The sequence below is a fragment of the Mustelus asterias genome, chromosome 12 (assembly GCF_964213995.1).
Source record: "Mustelus asterias chromosome 12, sMusAst1.hap1.1, whole genome shotgun sequence".
In the NCBI taxonomy this organism is placed as follows: domain Eukaryota; kingdom Metazoa; phylum Chordata; class Chondrichthyes; order Carcharhiniformes; family Triakidae; genus Mustelus; species Mustelus asterias.
The window spans coordinates 105152163-105174353 of NC_135812.1; the positions used below are offsets into that span (position 1 = coordinate 105152163).

At 42.4% G+C, this 22191-nt stretch overlaps 1 protein-coding gene across 3 annotated transcripts in view; it reads left to right on the forward strand.

Moving 5' to 3' along the window:
- Positions 1-22191, forward strand: part of cep112 (centrosomal protein 112) — a 483816-nt gene that overhangs the window by 111734 nt on the left and 349891 nt on the right. For all 3 annotated transcript variants that reach the window (XM_078226009.1, XM_078226010.1, XM_078226011.1), the window contains one exon: positions 13841-13927. In XM_078226009.1, coding sequence (XP_078082135.1) covers positions 13841-13927 — 87 coding nt within the window. The remainder of the gene's footprint in view (positions 1-13840; positions 13928-22191) is intronic.

Genomic DNA, 22191 nt, shown 5'->3' on the forward strand with positions numbered 1-22191 from the left:
GATCCCACCTTCACCTTCTTTGCTCAGGGAGTGGGTGGGTGGGGTGGAGTGATGGCTAGCAATCTTCTGGGTGAGGAGAACAGCTTGTGGTTTTGCGACATGCAGAGAAGCCATTCAGCCCATCGACTTCATGTTGGTATTTCTGCTATACTCATCTTTCCTCCTGAAATCTTTCAGCGTAACCATCTCTTCTCTTTTCTTCCTCATATTCTTGTCCAGCTTCCCCTTAAACACATCAATATTATTTGCTTCAATCAGCTTAGTCAGATTCACCTATGAGGGGCTAACACCTCACACTGTATATTTTTATAAAATATCTGTAGATATGCTCATTGTTATTTCTAAAATTTAAAAACTAGAAGACTTTTAAAATGGCTAGCTACCCTATATCTGCTTGTGACCCCTGAACAAAAGAAGCTACCTGGTAGTTCCAGGGAAACATGCACCTCACTATCTCTGAGGAGCCACTAACAACCACCTGTGAACTGCTCAGCCCAGATTGAAAGAGAGCTATACAAAGGCCATCTGCATTGATTAATCCAGGCTGGCCAGAAGGAGATGGATCATCTAGTAAGACAAAGCTCTGTAACCTTCCTTTCAATTCCTAATGGCTGAGACATTGCACATCTGTGGAATCCAGACAATGGATACACATCCTTTGTCAAAGATGATGGTGATGTGCGAGTCGTGTCTCATGAGCCTCTGGCTTGGAGAACAAGTATTATTGGCTTGCTGATGTGTTTAAAGGGAAGCTGGACAAGGATATGAGGGAGAAAAGAGAAGAGATGGTTATGCTGAAAGATTTAATGAGGAAAGGTGAGTATAGCAGAAACACCAACATGAAGTCGATGGGCTGAATGGCTGGCATAGCTCAGTCTGTTGTTTCATATCTTGAGTAGCAGCCTCACAGACAAGGTGCTCTGCCCAGGTGGAATACTTGGCTCCTGTCTATACTGCTTCCGCTGGAAATTCTGTACATCTTCTACAAGACTGATTCATCTCTGCATGCCTAGCTCCTTGTGTGAGGTCAACACCACTGGAAAAGTGAATTATCCAATATCAGTTTTCAACCCACTGAACTCCATGGACTTTGATTCCGGACTCTGGAACCCATGTGAACCAATATTTATTTTCTCCGTAGTCTCTGTACTGTGAAAACTGAAGACACTGTTGCTAAGTTAGCAGATGATACAAAGATATGTAGAGGGACAGGTAGTATTGAGGAAGCGGGGGGGCTGCAGAGGGGCTTGGACAGGTTAGGAGAGTGGGCAAAGAAGTGGCAGATGCAATACAATGTGGAAAAGTGTGAGGTTATGTACTTTGGAAGGAGGAATGGAAGCACAGACTATTTTCTAAATGGGAAAATGCTTAGGAAATCAGAAACACATGGACTTGGGAGTCATTGTTCAAGATTCTCTTAAGGGTAACGCGCAGGTTCAGTCGGCAGTTAGGAAGGCAAATGCAATGTTAGCATTCATGTTGAGAGGGCTAGAATACAAGAGTAGGGATGTACTTCTGAGGCTGTATAAGATTCTGGTCAGACCCCATACGGAGTATTGTGAGCAGTTTTGGGCCCCATATTTAAGGAAGGAAGTGCTGGCCTTGGAAAGGGTCCAGAGGAAGTTCACAAGAATGATCCCTGGGATGAAGAGCTTTTCATATGAGAAATGGTTGAGGACTCTGGGTCTGTACTTGTTAGAGTTTAGAAGGATGAGGGAGGATCTTATTGAAACTTACAGGATACTGTGAGGCCTGGATAGAGTGGACGTGGAGAGGATGTTTCCACTAATAGAAAAAACTAGAACCAGATGACACAACCTCCTTTAAAACAGAGATGAGGAGGAATTTCTTCAGCCAGAGAGTGGTGAATCTGTGAAACTCTTTGCCGCAGAAGGCTGTGGAGGCCAGGTCATTAAGTGTCTTTAAGACAGAGATAGATAGGGTCTTGATTAATAAGGGGATTAGGGGTTATGGGGAAAAGGCAGGAGAATGGGGATGAGAAAAATATCGGCCATGATTGAATGGCGGAGCAGACTCAATGGGCCGAGTGGCCTAATTCTGCTCCTATGTTTTATGGTCTTCTCTATCCCTCTCTTTACTGTCTGTGTGTGGAGGTGATGTTGCAATTCTTTTGTGTTTTGCAATCAACTTAGCTTGAATGTGCTGTGAGGTTATTAATAGAAAATTGGATCACACCAAAACCAGAGGATTGGGAAAAAGCGTCACCATTAAAAAAGAGGGAAACAAAATAAAAACATCCTTCTGTTTATGGATGGGCGGTGTGAGGCAAAATTAGTTGTTTAAATTAAGGATGGACATGTTTAAGTTAACTCACCTTCTGTCCATAAAACACATGGACAACTGAAATAAAGCTTTAGAAAGGAGTGGCGCAGTGGTTAGCACTGCTGCTTCACAGCACCAGGCCCCGGCTTGGGTCACTGTCTGTGTGGAGTTTGCACATTCTCTGCGTGGGTTTCCTCAGGGTGCTCCGCTTTCCTCCCACAGTCCGAAGATGTGCGGGTTAGATGAATTAGCCATGCCAATTGCCCCTTAGTGTCAGGGGGACTAGCTAGGGTAAATGCATGGGGTTATGGGTGAGATTGTGGTCGGTGCGGACTCGATGGGCCGAATGCACTGTCAAGATTCTATGAAATTCCAGTTACAATTTTGCGCAGGAAAAGGCAAACAAATTGATTCAAGGATGAGGAGACATACCCTTCAAGGCACATTGAAGCTCGATGTGAATGCTGGGAAATTGGAACTTCTAAGAATCGGACAGCATACTGGGGAATTCTGTGAATTACACATATTGAGAATGCACAGATTTGGTTGAAAGCCCTTTGAATCACAGGCTTTTTAAGTCCTTGAAGTAAAAAACCTAATGAGGGTTTCAAGAGACACAAGCGGCAATTCAATGGGAACATGTAATTGTGTTACATAAAGAAATGTAAAATTTAACAATGGGATTTTATTTAAAAAGCATGTTCAGAGCCCCAAGGCTGAGTTGCAGTGTGACTTTCGTCAAGAAACTTAGACAAACTAAGTAATCAGATTAAAAACGTGCAAATGTGTAACAATCCTATCTTAACAAAAATAGACCAATATTAATTCACCAGCTATGGGAGAGTGGTGGATGGGCGGGCTGTTTTTTCAAAATTTTCTTTTAAATTTATTTTGAGTAAAATGTACATTGCTAACAGAAAAATGGCATCTAAAATTTGGTTCATGAATTTCAGGTAAAATGTTGACATATCGGAGCTACTAATAATTAAGTACGTATACAGCCATGAACAGAATTGGGCCAGCTGGCATTTCCAATGCTAATGTCATGTAATTGCAACATGGAAGATGTCTAAAATTGAATTTGCAAAGTAACGACAGCATTGTTATTCATAGTATGAATATGGAGAATAAAAGACCAGTTTCAGCAAACCTTCAGGTGAGGTATTTTAGGAAGCACTGCAGTATGGTAAACAAGTTTAGTAACCAGTTTGATGCGCACTATTAAACACCCAAAACATGAAATAAGGTCCTTTTAATCAAGTAATTTAATTAAATTAAGTACAATAGGAAGTAAGGTTTATGGACAGTAATTGTGCAAGATTTTTAGTAGCTTAAACAGCTAGTGACTGGAGCTGTGTGTTTTGACACCAATGAGTTGTTTCATGTTTTTAGCAAGTTGTTTTGCATTTTCTTCCAATCCCACTTTTCCCTCTTTGCCGTGTAACATTCCAGGCGAGAGGTCAGACAGGTGGCCTTTGCCAAAGCTTTTGCCGATGTAAGTTTGTTCACAGTAGAAAGCCTGGAGTTTTAAAGTGCATCCCATTTTAACTTACTATCATATTCTGGCTTAAAGCAAATTACTGCAGATTCTGGAACTCCACAGTATAAATATCTCCCACTTTCTATGCCTTTTAGCTTTGACAAAGAGTCATCTGGACTCGAAACGTCAACTCTTTTCTCTCCTTCCAGACCTGCTGAGATTTTCCAGCATTTTCTCTTTTGGTTAAATATTCTGGCGGGATTGGTGAGAAGCATCTAGCTTCCTGTTCCCTGCGCCAGCCACCTCATCCCAGCTCCATTGGTACCTCTTTAACCTCCTGTGCATTGGCTTGCATAGATCAAGTTAAGTTTGACTTGGTGCCTAAAAAGATATATTTGAATGATGCAAATGAAGGCTTCTCCCTTAAAGCAGTGTGGAAATTTGACCACACTCGGAATAATGTGGATAGAACATAGAACATAGAAAGCCACAGCACAAACAGGCCCTTCGGCCCACAAGTTGCGCCGATCATATCCCTACCTCTAGGCCTATCTATAGCCCTCAATCCCATTAAATCCCATGTACTCATCCAGAAGTCTCTTAAAAGACCCCAACGAGTTTACCTCCACCACCACCGACGTCAGCCGATTCCACTCACCCACCACCCTCTGAGTGAAAAACTTACCCCTGACATCTCCTCTGTACCTACCCCCCAGCACCTTAAACCTGTGTCCTCTCGTAGCAACCATTTCAGCCCTTGGAAATAGCCTCTGAGAGTCTACCTTATCCAGACCTCTCAACATCTTGTAAACCTCTATCAGGTCACCTCTCATCCTTCGTCTCTCCAGGGAGAAGAGACCAAGCTCCCTCAACCTATCCTCATAAGGCATGCCCCCCAATCCAGGCAACATCCTTGTAAATCTCCTCTGCACCCTTTCAATGGCTTCAACATCTTTCCTGTAATGAGGTGACCAGAACTGCGCGCAGTACTCCAAGTGGGGTCTAACCAGGGTCCTATAAAGCTGCAGCATTATCTCCCGATTCCTAAACTCAATCCCTCGATTAATGAAGGCTAGTACTCCGTACGCCTTCTTGACCGCATCCTCCACCTGCGAGGCCGATTTAAGAGTCCTATGGACCCGGACCCCAAGGTCCTTCTGATCCTCTACACTGCTAAGAATGGTACCCTTCATATTATACTGCTGCTTCATCCCATTGGATCTGCCAAAATGGATCACTACACACTTATCCGGGTTGAAGTCCATCTGCCACTTCTCCGCCCAGTCTTGCATTCTATCTATGTCTCGCTGCAACTTCTGACATCCCTCCAAACTATCCACAACACCACCTACCTTGGTGTCGTCAGCAAACTTACCAACCCATCCCTCCACTTCCTCATCCAGGTCATTTATGAAAATGACAAACAGCAAGGGTCCCAGAACAGATCCCTGGGGCACTCCACTGGTCACTGACCTCCATGCAGAGAAAGACCCCTCCACAGCCACTCTCTGCCTTCTGCAGGCAAGCCAGTTCTGGATCCACAAGGCAACAGCCCCTTGGATCCCATGCCCTCTCACTTTCTCAAGAAGTCTTGCATGGGGGACCTTATCGAACGCCTTGCTGAAGTCCATATAGACCACATCCACTGGATAATTTTGGTCTCCATGCAGATCGAGTATCCTTTATCTGAAACCTTTGGGGCCAATTGCGTTTTGGATTTCAGATAAATTTGGTTTTTGGATACCATATATTGGCCTTGGTCTACTTGTATTACAATGGTCGAAGCCTAGGCTAGCGGTAGTCTAAAGAAAAGAAAATGGCGAGGAAAGTAAGATGTACCACTGAATAATAAATACGGGGTATCTGGAATAAGTTCCCACCCATGGTGTCATCTGCGATTCAGGTTGTAGGAGAGGGTTCACAAGGTAAACAGTGCAGATAAACATCAGAAGTTAAACAGTGTAGACAAACAACCAGACTTCCCGCATTGAAGGCTGTGTGCGGTCGGTGAGGTTTGTGTCAGCTCGGGTCGGATCAGAGACTTCCACACTAAAGGTCATGAGGTTCAAAAAGGTGAGGTTTTTGGTTTTAGGATTTTCAGATAAAGGGTTCTCAACCTGTACAAAAAAAAGATATCGACCAGTGGTTCCCAAAGGGTGCGGCGCGCCACACTGGTGCGGCGAGAGAGGATGGCAAGTGTGGCGGGAAGATTCAAGGACAATCAAAGAAATATTTGAGCATGGATAGATATTTTTCCAAAGTGAGAGCAAGAGCATCAAGTGATGCTGAGGACGATGTCCCATGATCATATTATAAAGTAGTTGTGTTCTATGTTATGAATCAAGCACTGCTAGGAGTTGTTTTTTTTTTGTTTTTGAATGTATTTCTTATCAATAAAAAATTCAGTGTGGCGCGAGCACATTTTTATTCCGAAAGTGTGGCCCAGTGAAAAAAGTTTGGGAACCACTGATATAGATACACTGGAGAAAGTCTAAACATGTTCTATAATGATGCCAGAAATGAGAGTTTTTATTTATCAGATACGGTTGAACAAGGGTGACCTGACAGAGGCCTTTAAAATTGCAAAAGTATTTTAGAGGGCGAATGTAGGGAAAATGATTCCACTTGCAGGTAAGGTCAGAACTAAGGTTAATAAATAAAAGCTAGGCAATCCAATTCTGGAGCAACTCTTTACCCAGTGTGTGGCAAGAATGTGGAACTCTACCCCCGGGGTAGTTGAAGTGAATAGCATAGACACATTCAAAGGGAAGTTTGATAATTTTGTTAATCCAAGCTGGCAAGAACACATACTGAGGTATGATAGCATAACATGATTATCTTACTGGACTAGTAATCCTGTGGCCTGGACTAGTGATCCAGAGACGTGAGTTCCAGTCCCACCATGGCAGCTGGTGAATTTAAACTCAGTTGATTAAATAAAAAGCTGGCGTTAGTAATGATGACCCGACAGCTACAAGACTTTCACTATCCTTCAGAAATCTGCCTTCCTTACCTGGGACTCCAGACCCACAGCAATTGTTTGACTCTTAACTGCCTCTGAAATGGCTTCACAAGCCACTCGGTTATATCAAAACCGTTAGGCTGCAGCAGTTCAAGCAGGTGCCATCATGTTCTCGAGGGCAGTTAGGAATGGATGATAATTGCTGCCATTTCCAGCGATGCCCATGAGTCATACCAGGTCATAGTGACCTCGGAGATCTTGTGATTTTCTCGTCCGAGATTTCGGCAAACCACGTGACTCCCCGACCAATGGGACTGCAGTGCATGATTCGGAGCAAGCTTTAAAACCCATGGTTAGGGTCTGGACAGCCCCAGTTAGTTTCAATAGTGCTGTTGTTTTGCTGTAAATGTTTTTTGTTAAAAGTCTTTTCTTCCTATAAGTAAATAGTTGATACTTCGCAAGCTGTTTGGACGCCAGATGTTTGTTGTTACATTGGTGACAAGGATGGAATCCAGCATCCATTGCAGACTGCAAGAAAAGAAGCACTTTCCACTCCAAGTTAAAGAGTTATCACCATGCCGTTTGATGGTAAGCTCGAACTGTTGGATGCAAATGGAGAAGACTGGGTTCAATACGTCGAACATGTGTGTCACTTTTTTAGAGCCAACAGCATTGAGGGGAGGAGAAGCAGAGGATTATCTTGCTGACAGCTTGCGGCACCCAGTCATAGCGTAATAAGAAGTTTGACCTACTCAGAGGCTCCTGATTCAAAACCATTCACCGAGCTCGTAGACCTGGTCAGGAACCATTATCACCCGAAGCCCTTAATCATTCACCAAAAATACAGATTTAATTGGACAGGGAGGGCCCCTGGTGAATCTATTACGGATTTCATGGAAACTAAGGAAACTGGTAGAATATTGCGAGGTTGGAACATCCATGAATGATACGTTGAGGGATAGGCTGGTGTGTGGCATAAATAACACAGCTATCCAAAAGAAATTGCTAGCGGAGTCAGAGCTTGACTTAAAGGCTGCTGTGGAAATAGCTTTGTCCATGGAAAAGGGCACTCAAGAATTGCAAAACATGCCTGAAGGCGAGGTCCGCCAGCCGGGGAGAAGGGTTGCAAGCAGTTGCAGTAGCAGCTCCAGAGTTATAAGCACCTATTCAAGCAAAGGAAGTGAGATTGAAGTATAAAACAGGTAAAACCAGCTGTTCTGGTTTTCTTGTTCGAATGAGAAATTTTGACAAATATTTTAGATGTGGCAGTAACCATGCTCCAGAGAAGTGCAGGTTTCGGGATGCAGTGTGTTTTAGGTCCAGTAGAAGAGGTCACCTGAGGCATAAATGTAGAAATAAACAGAGCCCGTACAATTCAGGAAAGCGACGGTCCATAGTATGGGGGAGTGCCAGTCTCCTGAGCGAAATGTGTTGACACTGTACCCCATTGACGTGGGCAAAGTGACTCCAATAACCGTGGTATTGTTAGGGAACAAATGTCCTTTGTAAATGAAATTGGATAACGGGGCTTCGGCAACCACCATTGGGGAACAAACTTACCGTTAATTTTAAGATGGGGTCCAATCATTGAAGTTGGAAAACACCGCAGCCAGGCTAACCACTTGTGTGGGAGAGACGCTTGAAATCAAAGGAACCACGATGGTTACGGTAGCTTACAGACAGCAGTCCGTCCAACTCCTGCATATTGTCATACTTGGACAAATACCAAGCCTGATGGGGAGAGATTGTCTCCAACATATTAAGTTAAACAGGATAGGGGTATTCAAATTAAGTGAGGGGGGGGGGGGGGGATATCCCGTGGTTTTCAAAGAAGAACTAGGAAAAATAAAGAGACTCCAGGCTTATACATAGACCTCAAAGCCACGCCAAAGTACTACCAAGCAAGACCAGTCCCTTATTCCATGTTGGAAAAAGGTGGAAGCAGAACTTTATACATTGAAGATCTGGGCATCTTAAGACCAGTGCGATTTGCAGAGTGGGCCACACCTATTGTTCCTGTCATCAAACTGGACAAGTCGGTCCATATTTACAGAATTACAAGGTAACTGTCAATTGAACGGCCAAATTAGACAAATATCCCATGCCCAAAATTGAGAATCGATATGTCAGATTTGCTCGCTACTTGACATTTATGATATGAGACAAGCTTACTTGCAGCTTGAATTAGATGAGTCATCCTGGAGCTATGTCACTATCAACACCCACAAGGGATTGTAGGAGTATAGCCAGTTACCATTTGGACCATCATTGACATGCATGATTTTTCACGGACAATGGAAAATTTATTACAGGAGTTATCCGGAGTTGCAGTTTAATCAATGTGCTGATTACCGTTTCTGTGGAAGAGGAGCATTTAGCCAAAGAGGTATTTTTTAAAAAAAAGTTCTGGAGTGCATTTGAAAAGGAAAAAATTGTATCTTTCAGGCCAGTGAGGTGGCCTACTTGAGATACAAGGTAGACGCCGAGGCATTGCACTACTTGGAAGAAAAGGTAAAGGCTACAAAGGGAACACCTGCTCCCAGGAATACCATAGAGTTAAATTTCTTCCTGAGTATGTTAGATTACAATGGAAAATTCATTCCGAATTCAGTCACCTTATTAGTACATTTGCAAACCTTGCTGAAAAAACACCAAAGGTGGTTTTGGAAGGGGTCTCAAAGTGAGGTTTTCAATCAAGTGAAGCAACAACTTCTGTCAACAAGTCACTGATCCATTTCAACCCACAAAAGGAGCTTTTCCTTACCTGGGAAATATCTCCCTATGGAATTGGAGCTGTACTTTTTCTCACAGATTGAAGAATCAAACTGAAAGGCTAATGGCTTACGTGTGAAGGACCTTCTCTGAAGCTGAAAAGGGATGCTCTCAAACCGAAAAAGAAGGATTAGTGGTCGTATTCGGCATTAAGAAATTACACCGATATGTATATTGAAGGTTTTGCACAATAGTAATGAACCATAAACCATTGTTGGGACTGTTCAAAGAAGACAAAGCAACCTCTCCTATTGCTTCTGCCTGAATATAACGTTGGGCCTTATTGCTCTCAGCGTATGAATACAGCTTGGAGTATTGAAGGAACCCAGCTAGCCAACACTGATGCTTTAAGCTGCCTATCATTGCCTGTAAATTCAACTCCCCCGCCAGTGCCTGAAGAATTCCGAATGACTTTGAACTTCGTGGAAACACTGCCTGAATCTGTGAAGCAGAGCACCCATCATCAAACGGTTTGACACAATGAGCTGTGCAAACTTCCAAATCCAGAATAAAAAAGCAGTCACCAGCATACATGGACACCAAAGTTGCGCATTAGCCTATCGAACCACTCCACACATCAACGGGAGTAGCCCCGGCAGAAACACTGATTGGCGCTGGTTGCACACACGTTTGCTGCGTATTTTCTAATTTGGATGGAAGGATGGAGCCTAGGCAAAAATATCCAAAAATGGTATCAGTATTCCTTGAAGGCAGAGCGATCATTCACGGTGAAGAATGAAGCTTTCAAGAGGATCTTTGGGAGCGGTCCAAGCTGGTTGTCAGGAATTTTTGCAGCAAAGACTGGACCAGTATTGTACGAGGCGAGAGCCCAGGACACGATTCAGAGGAAACATTAAGACCATGCCAGGAAAAAAAAAGCCTCCATCAGAGCCAGTAGCATCACCAACCCTAAACTTTCCCACAGTTAATATTGTCCAAAATGCTAAGAGAGCCAAGCCCAGGACCTGTTACTGCGGAAGCTGAAGAAACACTAGCAGAGGATGCCCTGGTACTGACAGAAGCTGATGGAGAGGCTGGCCAGAGTGAGACAACCCAACCCTCAAAGAAACCCCAACCAGTTGTACTCTGTTGCTTTCAACATTAACTGAAATCCCTTGAGAAACTCAGGTATTGACTGTCATGATCTTTAAGAAATAGGGGACCTGAAGGGGGAAGGATGCCACTGCGACCTTGGTGACCACGTGATCTTCTCGTTTGAGGTTTTGACAAACCTCTAGAACTCCGATCACTGGGAGCACCTGCGATTCTTGAGCTGGAGAGTGAGCTTTTGACCCTGCAGTCGGGGCCTGGACAGTCGGTGATGTTAGTGTCAATAGTGCTGTTGCTTTGCTGTCAATGTTTCTTGGAAATAGTCTTCTTCCTATAAATAAATTGTTTCTTCATCAGCTGTTTGGACGCTAAGTGTTATTACATTTTTTTGAAAGATGTGGGCATTGAGAGAGGACGTGGTTGGGATGGACTGGGACACACTATACACAGGGCAGCACGGTGGCACAATAATTAGTGCTGCTGCCTCACAACACAGGGACCCCAGTTCAATTCCGGCCTTGGGTGACTGTGTGGAGTTTGCACGTTCTCTCTGTGTCTAAGTGGGTTTCCTCCGGGTGCTCCGGTTTCCTTCCACAGTCCAAAGATATGCAGGGCAGTTGGATTGGCCATGCTGAATTGTCCCTTAGTGTTCCAAGATGTGTAGGTTGGGGGATTAGCAGGGTATATATGTGGGGTTACAGGGATAGGAACTGGGTGGGATGCTTTTCGGAGAGTTGGTGCAGACATGATGGGCCGAATGGCCTCCTTCTGCACTGTAGGGATTCTATGATTCTTTGATATAGCCTGAATAACCCGGGGACAAACTCGCATCATAATTGGTCACCAATGCAATATATATAAATATGAGAGAGGAAAAGAAGGTGCAAATGATTAGATGTGGTTTTTGAAGCTGTCCCGTGCAAACCACTTTATTTGAATCCTTGTGTTTATTGACACAAGTGAGTGCTATTGGATGTGTACTTTAGTCTGAGGTAAGGCAGGGAGTAAACAGCAAGCAGATAGATTCATTGCTTTTATCAGTTGTGTCTGAGTATTAGATTATTCCCCATTACCTTTCTGTTCTTCCTACTCACGCTGGTGTAAGCAATGTGCCCATTAAAAAGCTGAAGCACATTCATCTATTGAGATGTCGTCTTTGGCCCAGAGGTGATCAGATAAGAGTAGCTAAGCTAACAGCACTGATCAGTAGTTCAAAGCAGATGGAGCCGTAGGCATCAGATAACGAGGAGCCCGTATGCAGAGAGTTGTGTTTATAAAGTAGGAAATTAAACAGATCAGATGGATTATAATTTTTTTAGTAAATACGTGCAAGACCAGCATAACTGAAATTGGTAACCAGAGAACTGCTCGAACAAAAAAAAAATTAACCATCAGAGAAAGTGCTCGCAGTTAATGTACAGCGCAGCAGACTAGAAAATCAAATTAGTGAGGCATCAAATCATTTTTTATGGGAAAAATGAAGTTTATCATATGGAAGGTCTTTGTGACAGACTAGGCCACGGGCATTTTTGCTGGATGCGATGCATGATACCAAGGAAGCAGCCCTCCTAATAAATGGTTGCATTTTGTATACTGCTGACTTGTTTCAGTGGTGACATGCCATCACTCAGCACAGAGGAGTTGTCACAGTGTGTTGCACCTTTACAGACGGGTTGCTGCATTGTTTTGTCCCTCTGTTGTATTGTTGCGGCAAATCAACAAACGTATCTTTGAACATTGAGGCTGATAATTTGGAGGACGAGGTATCTGTGAACAACTATCAGAATCCCTTGGAGTATCTTTGTCATAGAATTGCGCAATCTTACAGGACAGAAGGAGAGCTCTTGTGCCTGTGCTAGATCTCTTATCTAAATACTCGCATCACTATGCTGTTTACCCATAGCCATGCAATTTTAAAAATTCATTCACGGGATGTGGGCGTCACTGGCTAGGCGACCATTTATTGCCCATCCCATCTGCCCTCGATTTCAGGGGGCATTTAAGAGTCCACCATCAAGTATATATCCAATTCTCTTTAGAAAGTTTCTGTTGCATATCCACAATCTTTCAAACAGTGTCTTCTGGATCATAAAAACTTGCTGCCTTAAAAAAAGGTCTTTTTATTTCCTCCTCTGGTTCTTTTACCAATAGCTGTATTGCAAAGCAGTGATCTTTCATTAGTGACCCTTCTGCCAGTGGAAACAGTTTCTTCCTATCTGCTCTGTTCAGCCCTCTGTGCTGTAAGGAGAACAAGCCCAACTTCTTAACTGGGGCGGCACGGTGGTTAGCACTGCTGCCTCTCAGCACCAGGGACCCGGGTTCGAATCCTGGCTTGGGTCACTGTTTGTGTGGCGTCTGCACATTCTCCCCGTGTCTGCGTGGGTTTCCTCCGATGCTCCGGTTTCCTCCCACAGTTGGAAAGACATGCTGGTTAGGTGCATTAGCCATGTTAAATTCTCCCTCAGTGTATCCAAACAGACGCCAGAGTGTGGTGACTCGGGGATTCTCACAGTAACTTCATTGCAGTGTTAATGTAAGTCTACTTGTGACACTAATAAATAAACTTTACTTCTCAAAGCCCCACCACAACACTGAAGTGTTCTGTCTCAGCTGGCACTCTGGTCAATTTTCTCTGCACCCTATCCAAAGCTTTAATATTCTACCTAAAGTGTGACCTTTGTTGCTGTTTGTTTGACCTTCATTTGGCACTGCCTGACATAGCTAAAACTGGGTGCCTACAGGTGAGGAGTTGTGAATTGGGTATTCAAATCCTCCCCACTCAGGAACGCAGTGTGCTGTGGACAGCATTGCACTATTAGCAAGCAGTCAGTGATGAGATTAATAATGTTTATAATGCTTAAAATATACTGTTGCAACTGCACCATCCTTCCATTTTTTTAGTTCACTGTCTGAGGCTACTCAACTGTCCTTGAAGAGCTGAAGAAAAGTGCATTGCAATAGCAAGCAAACAGCAACGTGAACAATGATCACAAATTGTCAAATGGTTTCTGGCTTAAATGGCGATGAAATGTATCAATTTCCAGCATGAGAAATTGCTGAGTTTTTTTTTCCTGAATAAATTCAATAAATAAAACATTAAGCCAAATGTTGTCAAAATGAAATATCAAAGTGTAATTTTAAACATCTAGAGTATAATTCTTGGTGAGTACACTTTGCATTGAAAATGATGATATGAGTAAATAAATTCCATGGCTTGCATTACATATTCTCTTTAATTTAGGGTAGGAAGCATATTGAGTAACACCCTTTGTTTAATTGTTTTTAATCAAAAGATAGTGATGAAGACAAAGATGCTGGAAGCAAAATTCCATGAGGAAAAGCTCAAACTGCAGCAAAAGCATGACACTGATGTTCAAAAGGTAAATTGGCAAAGTTTATTAATATCTCTCGCTTTGGGATATCAGTCCAATAAGAAGACAGAGAATATTTTGGGTATTTCATTCCGTGCTGTGGAGTTGCCGGCGTCGGACTGGGGTAGGCACACTAAGTAGTCTCACAACACCAGGTTAAAATCCAACAGGTTTATTTGGTAGCACGAGCTTTCGGAGCGGTGCTCCGAAAGCTCGTGCTACCAAATAAACCTGTTGGACTTTAGCATGGCGTTGTGAGGCTACTTACTGTGCACTCTGAAACAGGAGGAGGAAAACATGTCCCGTCAGCCTGGGATGAAACAGTTTCTCTTTTTCAATAAGGCAACACGGGCGGGGAGGCCTGGGTTGTGGGAGATCTCATAAAAATAAAAACAAATGACAAAAAAATTGATCATTATTATTTTTAAAAATTATGAATGTGTTTGCTGAAAACCCATGCAAGTTCGAGTATAACGCACTTACGTGATTCTCAAAGGCCGCTATTCCAGGTTCCTGTTTCTGTGCTTGTATCTCGAGGAATTCCTTGTACTTGCGTTTCCTTTGGGTGGGGTCATTAATGGCAGCCTCTTCTGTTTGAGACTTGAGTTAATATCAGTGCTGCCTCTAAGCTATTCAAAAAGGGAGGAGGAGGGAAAACAGGGAACTATAGCCCAGTGAGTTGAATGTCGGAGAAGTTGCTAGAGTCCATGATGAAGGATTTCAAATCTCAGCATTTGGAAAGGTGAGGTATGTAACACAATTTAACTTTGAGTGCAGAATTTCAATGTTTCTTTTTGTATGAACTGTTACATTGCAGCACTTTTTCAGTTACATTAAGTAAGATAATGCTCCAGTTTATAAGAAACTTGTCAAGAGCTGTATGATTGGATGTCACATTGTTACTTGTTAAGTGCCTCCCTCCATATGCTGATGTTGCAATTCTATCAATAAATGTAATCAAGTTAGACGACCAACTGTGTGGATGTCTGAGTAAATTTTAGCAGTGTTCGACCAGTGATGGGTAAGTTGGTTTATTGGTGCAGTTTTCACCCTACCGAGCATAGAGGTTGGCGTGAGCTGGTTAGTAGATTATAATTTATCTTTGTTGAAAGGCAGGTGATATTGTTCAGGGTGATTCAAATTGCTGAAATTTAAAACAGTTCTACAAAATGTCACATTTTTCTTAATGTTGTTTTTAATTTCACCTTACACTCTGAAGAAGGAGTTAATGTTGGGGATCATGGAGCAATCTGTCGGAGGCTTGGCACTGAGCCTTAATAGGGAATATGCAAAGGGGCCAACTCAGATTATACTGGATATAGGTGATTTAACTGGGTGCTTCACAGTATGAGCAAGTTCAGACATTGAGACTGAGGCATAAAGGAAATCAGTCAGTTTATGATTTTAATTTTGATTGGAATCAAAGATGTCTATTAAAATAGGTGACAAGTTCCCGCTTGGTTTGTTGTGACACCTCTAATCATTTTTTGTGTATGATATTTGGTGCAGCACCCAGTTTTTAAAATGTCTTTCATGGGATTTGAGGATTGCTGGCTTTGTTGTCCATTCTAATTACCCTTGAGAAGGTGCTGGTAAGCCGCCACCTTGAATCACCGCAGCCCATCTCATGTAGGCTTCTGTTTTTAGTTCAGAAAAAGATTCTTTTTGCTGCAGTCACCGGTCACATGTTTTACAGCTGATCCTTTTCCTGGTCAATTTAAATTTGAAATTGGCTAATTTCATACTTGTACCTAGTTCCTGTGAGGTATTTTGTTAGATTGGATGAGATTACAGGATGATTTGCTGGAGGTTGTTACAACTCACAGAATTGTTACAGCGCAGAAGGAGGCTGTTCAGCCTGTCATGTCTCACCCAGCTCTCCAAACGAGCATTGTGGCTTAGTGCCATTCCCCTGTCTTTTCCCCACACCCCTGCAAATTGTTTCTACTCAAGTTCTAATGCCCTCTTTAATGCCTTAGTTGAAACACACTTTCAGGCAGTGCATTCCAGACCCAAGTCACTCACTGAAAAAGTTTTCTCTCGCTTCACATTTGCTTCTTTTGCAAATCTTTGTGCCTTCTTCTTCTTGAGCCTTTTACAAGTGGGTACAGTTTCTCCCTATCTACAGTGTCCAGCCCTCTCATGATTTTGAATATTTTTATCAAATCTCCTCTTAGCTATTTTCTCTTCACGGAGAACAGTCCCAACCCCTCCAATCTATCCTCATAACTGAAGTTTTTCATCTCTGAAACCATTCTTGTAAACTTCTTCTGCACTCTCTCCAATACTTAACATTCTTCCTACAGCGTGGTATCCAGAACCATACACAAATATTCCAGCTGAGGTCTAACTAGTGTCTTGTATAAATTCAGCATAACCTCCTTGCTTTTGTAATCTATGCCCCAATTATTTAAGCCCAGAATGCCATGTGCTGCTTTAACTGGCCTCACCACCTGTCCTGTCACCTTCAATGATCTTTGCACATGTACACCCAGCTCCCTCTGCTCCTGCACCCCTTTAAGAATTTTACCCCATACTTTATATTGTCTCTCCATGTTCTTCCCACAAAAATGCATCGTCTACTTTTCTGCATTGAGCTTCATCTACCACATTTCTGCCCACTCCACCAGCTAGTCTATGCCTTTTTGAAGTTCCACACTGTCCTTACGGTTTACAATACTTTCAAGCTTTGTATCATCTACAGCCTTTGAAATTGTCCCCTGCACGCCAAGATCTAGATCATTATTATATAACCAGGAAAAGCAAGGCCCCCAATACCAGCCCCTGGAGAACACTGTGGCAAATGTTCCTCCTGCCTGAAAAATACCCATTGACCATTACTCTCTGTTTCCTATTATTTCCAATTTTGTCTTCACAATGCTAGTGTCCCTTTTGCTCCATGGAATATAATGTTTCTCACGGGTCTGTTGTGTTGTCACTGTATTGAATGCCTTTTGAAAGACCATGTACACCACATCAACAGCATTACCCTCAATGACCCTTTCTGTTTTGTCTTCTGAACTCTCCAGCAAGTTAGTTGAACACTATTTCCTCTTTAGAAATCCATGTTGGCTCTTCCTCATCAGCCCACGTTTTTCCATGTGACATCTACCTCTATCTTGAATTGTGTAGATGGAAACAGACTGCTGCTTGTAGTTCAGGGAATTAGAATAATGTAACATTGATGTAAAATCAATTGTAAGATATTTCAGATGGAGAAGGAGAATCATCCAGTGCAGAAGAGATGCTTCGGCCCATTACGCCTGTACCAACATATGAGAAATACCTGACCTCCCACTTAACCCCATTTACCAGCACTTGGTCCATAGCCTTGAATGTTATGATGTGCCAAGTGCTCATCCAGATACTTTTTAAAGGATGTGAGGCATCCCGCCTCCACCACCCTCCCACGTAGCGCATTCCAGACCATCATCACCCTCTGGGTAAAAATGTTTTACCTCATATCCCCTAAACCTCCTGCCCCTCACCTTGAACATATGTCCCCTCGTGACTGACCTTTCAACTAATGGGATCAACTACTCCTTATCCACTCTGTCCATGCCTCTCATAATTGTTTTTCAGAGTTGTAACTACTGGAGTTAATGATTGAAATAGTGATCATTTAAACCTTGAAAATAGGTTGGAAAGTTACTTGAAGGAAAAGGAGATGCAGGGATGGGGAACAAGATAGACGCATATAATTGGAATTGCTTCTCATTTGGAGGATAATTTGGAGTGCAGATAATTCGGAGGTGCAGATACGTGGGAGGTCAGGTGTTTCTCATATGTTGGTACAGACTTAGTAGGCCGAAGCATCTCTTCTGTACTGGATGATTCTATGATTCTCCTTCTCCATCTGAAATATCTTACAATTGATCTTACATCAGGCTGATTCCTGGGATAGTGTGAATGATGTATGAGGAGAGATTGAGTCAGTTAGGGTTGTATTCACTGGAGTTCAGAAGAATGAGGGGGGAATCTGATAGAAAACTATAAAATTTTAACAGGACTAGACCGGGTAGATGCAAGAAGGATTTTCCGATGTCCGGGGTGTCCAGAATCAGGCTTCACAGTCTGAGGATACAGGGTAGATTGTTTAAGACAGCGACGAGGAGAAATATTTTCACCCAGAGAGTGATCAGCCTGTGGAATTCACTACCACAGAAAGCAGTTGAGGCCAAAACACTGAATGTTTTCAAGAAACAGTTGATGCAGCACTTGAGACAGCACTTGAGGCGAAGGGATCAAAGGAAAAGGGGGGAAGGCGGAATCAGGCTATCGAGCTTAATGATCAATCATTATCATAACGAATGGCCTCCTCCTCCTATTTTCTATGTTTATGTTTTACCACCTTGGATTTGCTATTCTGAATGGCCTGTTACCATATGGTCATTTCAATCGAATTATTCTATGCGTATGCAGGCATGAAAGTAATTCACACTTTCTAAACCAGGAAAACAAGTTAACTTTTTCAGCATGATCAGTGAGCAGAGTCCAAAATAGTGACTGTCGGAAAATCTGAGACTGACATTAGCGCTTCAATTACGAGTGTTGTAAATTCAATTGCTGCAGTTCGTGCAATGCCAAACAGACTGCTGGACGTTTACAACAAGCGGCAAATGACAATTTGCTTTTTGGCAAAACATCCAAGGGTCTTGAGATTAGGACCTTGTTCTACACAAGTCTGTTGTCCGTGGATTACTGGATTCCTTCATATTTTTCTCTGTAACCTTGAAGCCGATTCAAACTGAAGAGCTATCTGCCACTTTTTGATGTGGTTAGTCATGTTTCTGACTTTCCTACAAGAAAAGTCATGGTCATGCTCATTTAAAGATCAAACTTCAGTAGTTTGCAAGAGACAGCTGCTATTAGTTACAAAACATCAGATGTCGCAAGTCGAATCTGTTGATATTGAATGAAATTAGCCATATTTTAAATATGATACTGTGCTTTGGATGCAGTACAATAGACTGGAAACTCTCCAACAAGCTCAGCTGTCCTATTTGTAAAAGTTCCCGTTTCCCCCTCAGTCAGTTTTTAGGAGTTATTTTGAACGGAGTGGTTTGGAACCCTTGCTCCTCCACTATTACTTTTAATTCCAGGACTAAACAGGCCTTACCATCAATTGTGAATATAATTCATCTTTGGGCGATATTTTTCACACTTCAATAAATTTTATTGTTGGATTGTAATAATGAATTTTTCCGTCTCCTTGCCAACCTTGTCTTTTGGTTCTGATGCAGATCATTTTTAATCTTCCTTCAGATCCAAAATCTATTTTAAACAATAGGGAAATAGTCTCATTTAGAACCAGGACAGTATAAGTACTCGGGCACCTTGTAAGATAAGCATATACAAGCAGTCATGCACTTGGTAAGGGTCCATATACAGATAGATGACTGTGAATCTGGTTAGGCTGGTACATACAAGTAGCAATGCACTTGTAAGGCTGCATATAAAGGTATCAGCGCATCTGTATGGCTAGCATATACAGGTAGCCATGCAACTAGTAAGGCTGGTATATATGAACAGGTAATTCAACAAAGCAAAACAATAAATAAAATCAGTACAATTTAAACTAAGTTGCGAAGGGGACATAAGACAGCAAAGGATGTAGGGATGGCTAAGTGAGTGGGCAAAGATCTGGCAAATGAAGTATTATGTGGGCAAATGTGAAATTGTCCATTTTGGCAGGAAGAATAAAAAAAGCTCTGAGATGATTTGATTTGATTTATTATTGTCACATGTATTGACATACAGTGAAAAGTATTGTTTCTTGTGTGCTATACAGACAAAGCATACCGTTCATAGAGAAGGAAACAAGAGAGTGCAGAATGTAGTGCTACAGTCATAGCTAGGGTATAGAGAAAGATCAACTTAATGCAAGGTAAGTCCATTCAAAAGTCTGACAGCAGCAGGGAAGAAGCTGTTCTTGAGTCGGTTGGTACGTGACCTCAGACTTTTGTATATTTTACTCAATGGAAGAAGGTGGAAGAGAAAATGTCCGGGGTGTGTGGGGTCCTTAATTATGCTGGCTACTTTGCTGAGGCAGCGAGAAGTGTAGACCGAGTCAATGGATGGGAGATTGGTTTGCGTGATGGATTGGGGGCTACATTCATGACCTTTTGTAGTTCCTTGCAGTCTTGGGCAGAGCAGGAGCCATACCAAGCTGTGATACAACCAGAAAGAATGCTTTCTGTGGTGCATCTGTAAAAGTTGGTGAGAGTCGTAGTTGACATGCCAAATTTCCTTAGTCTTCTGAGAAAGTAGAGGCATTGGTGGGCTTTCTTAACTGTAGTGTTGGCATGGAGGGACCAGGACAGGTTGTTGGTGATCTGGACACCTAAAAACTTGAAGCTCTCGACCCTTTCTACTTCGTTCCCATTGTTGTAGACAGGGGCATGTTCTCCTTTACACTTCCTGAAGTCGATGACAATCTCCTTCGTTTTGTTGACATTGAGGGAGAGATTATTGTTCACCAGATTCTCTATCTCATTCTTGTAGATGCAGAGGATTCTAAGTGTCCAAGTATGTGAATCACCAAAGGTTAGTATGCAGGTACAGCAAGTAATTAGTGGCATGATGGCATTGCTGTCTCTCAGCGTCAGGGACCCGGGTTCAATTCGAACCTTGGATGACTGTGTGGAGTTTGCACATTCTCCCCATATCTGCGTGGATTTCCTCCCACTGTCCAAAGATGTGCAGGTTAGATAAATTAGCGGGGCAAATGTATGGGGTTATGGGGATAGGTTGGGGGAAAGGTATTGGGTAAGTTACTAGGGGAACTTCATTGCAATATTAATATAAGCCTACTTGTGTCTGATAAATAAACTTTAACTCTGTCAGAGAGAGTCTTTTTGCTACCAAATAAACCTGTTGGACTTTAACCTGGTGTTGTGAGACTTCTTACAGAGAGAGTCGGTGCAGACTTGATGGGCCAAACGGCCTCCTTCTGCACTGTGGGGACTCTATGAATCTTTTCTATGATTCAAAGTTAATGTTACTGTTTGTTTAGAGGGAAATTGATTACGAAAGTAGATAGATTATGCTTCAAGTTAACAAGGCTTTGGAGTACTGTATACAGTATTTGTCTCCTTATTTAAAGAATGATCTAAATGCATTGGAAGCAGTTCGGAGAAGGTTTACCAGACTAATACCTGGAATGGGTGGGTTGTCTTATGAGGAAAGGCTAGGCTTGCATCCACTGGAGTTTAGAATAGTAAGAGGTGACTTAATTGAAACATAGAAGATCCTGAGGGATCTTGATCGAGTGATGTGGAAAGGATGTTTCTTCTTGTGGGAGAATCTAGAACTAGAGGTCACTGTTTAAAAACAAGGGGTTGCCCATTTAAGACAAGGGTGAGGAGAATTTTTTATGAGAGTCGGGAGTCTTTGGAACTCTTGCTCAGAAAGTGGTGGAAGCAGTCTTTGAATATTTTTAAGGCAGATATAGATATTCTTGATAAGCAAAGGGATGAAAGGTTACTGGGGGTAGGTGGGAATATAGAGTTGAGGTTATGATCTGATTGAATGTCAGAGCAGGCTTGAGGATCTGAGTGGCCTACTCCTAATTCATATACTCGCATGTTCGTATGTAATGATTTTGAAAAAGGAAAACAAGAAAATAACACCTTCTTCAAAGAGAAACGGACTAGTTTAGTTTAATTCAAAGATTTCTTACTAACTTTTGATGCTGGGAATACTAAGTAGTTGCTTTGTTAAAATAATGACTTTCTGTAAAACCACATTAAAGCATCACATCATTCTGCCTAGCACTAATGGCTGTGATAAATTGGCCTAATTTTGTAGAGTCTGGGGAAGAGTGATAAGGACACAAAATGCTAAATAAACTGGTGGATTATTGAAAGGATAATTTTGCCTTCATGAAAAAAATATTAAACGGGGTCTTCATCTGAATCTGACTTTGCTCCTGAAACCCCAGTGTGGCCTGATCCATCTTGTTAATTCCTGAGAGCAAAGTTCTGAAAGGGTTGACAGGGTGATTTAGTTTTGAGGCCTCCTTTTGGATCTCACACTTAACAGATGCCACAACAGATTATTCCTTAAAGTTGTAGAATGTGGGACGGTTACTGTTGGGGTTCCTTCAATCACTGAAACAGCAGACAGGAAGTCTCTGTGCTAAAAGCAGATTCCCATCCTCACATCAAAGCATTCTGTGTTGGATGCTAATATTTGCTCAGGTGCATCTTGGGGCATATTAACTTAGTTTGAGTATATTTACCACAGATGATGACCAGTAGTGTCTGGCTTGG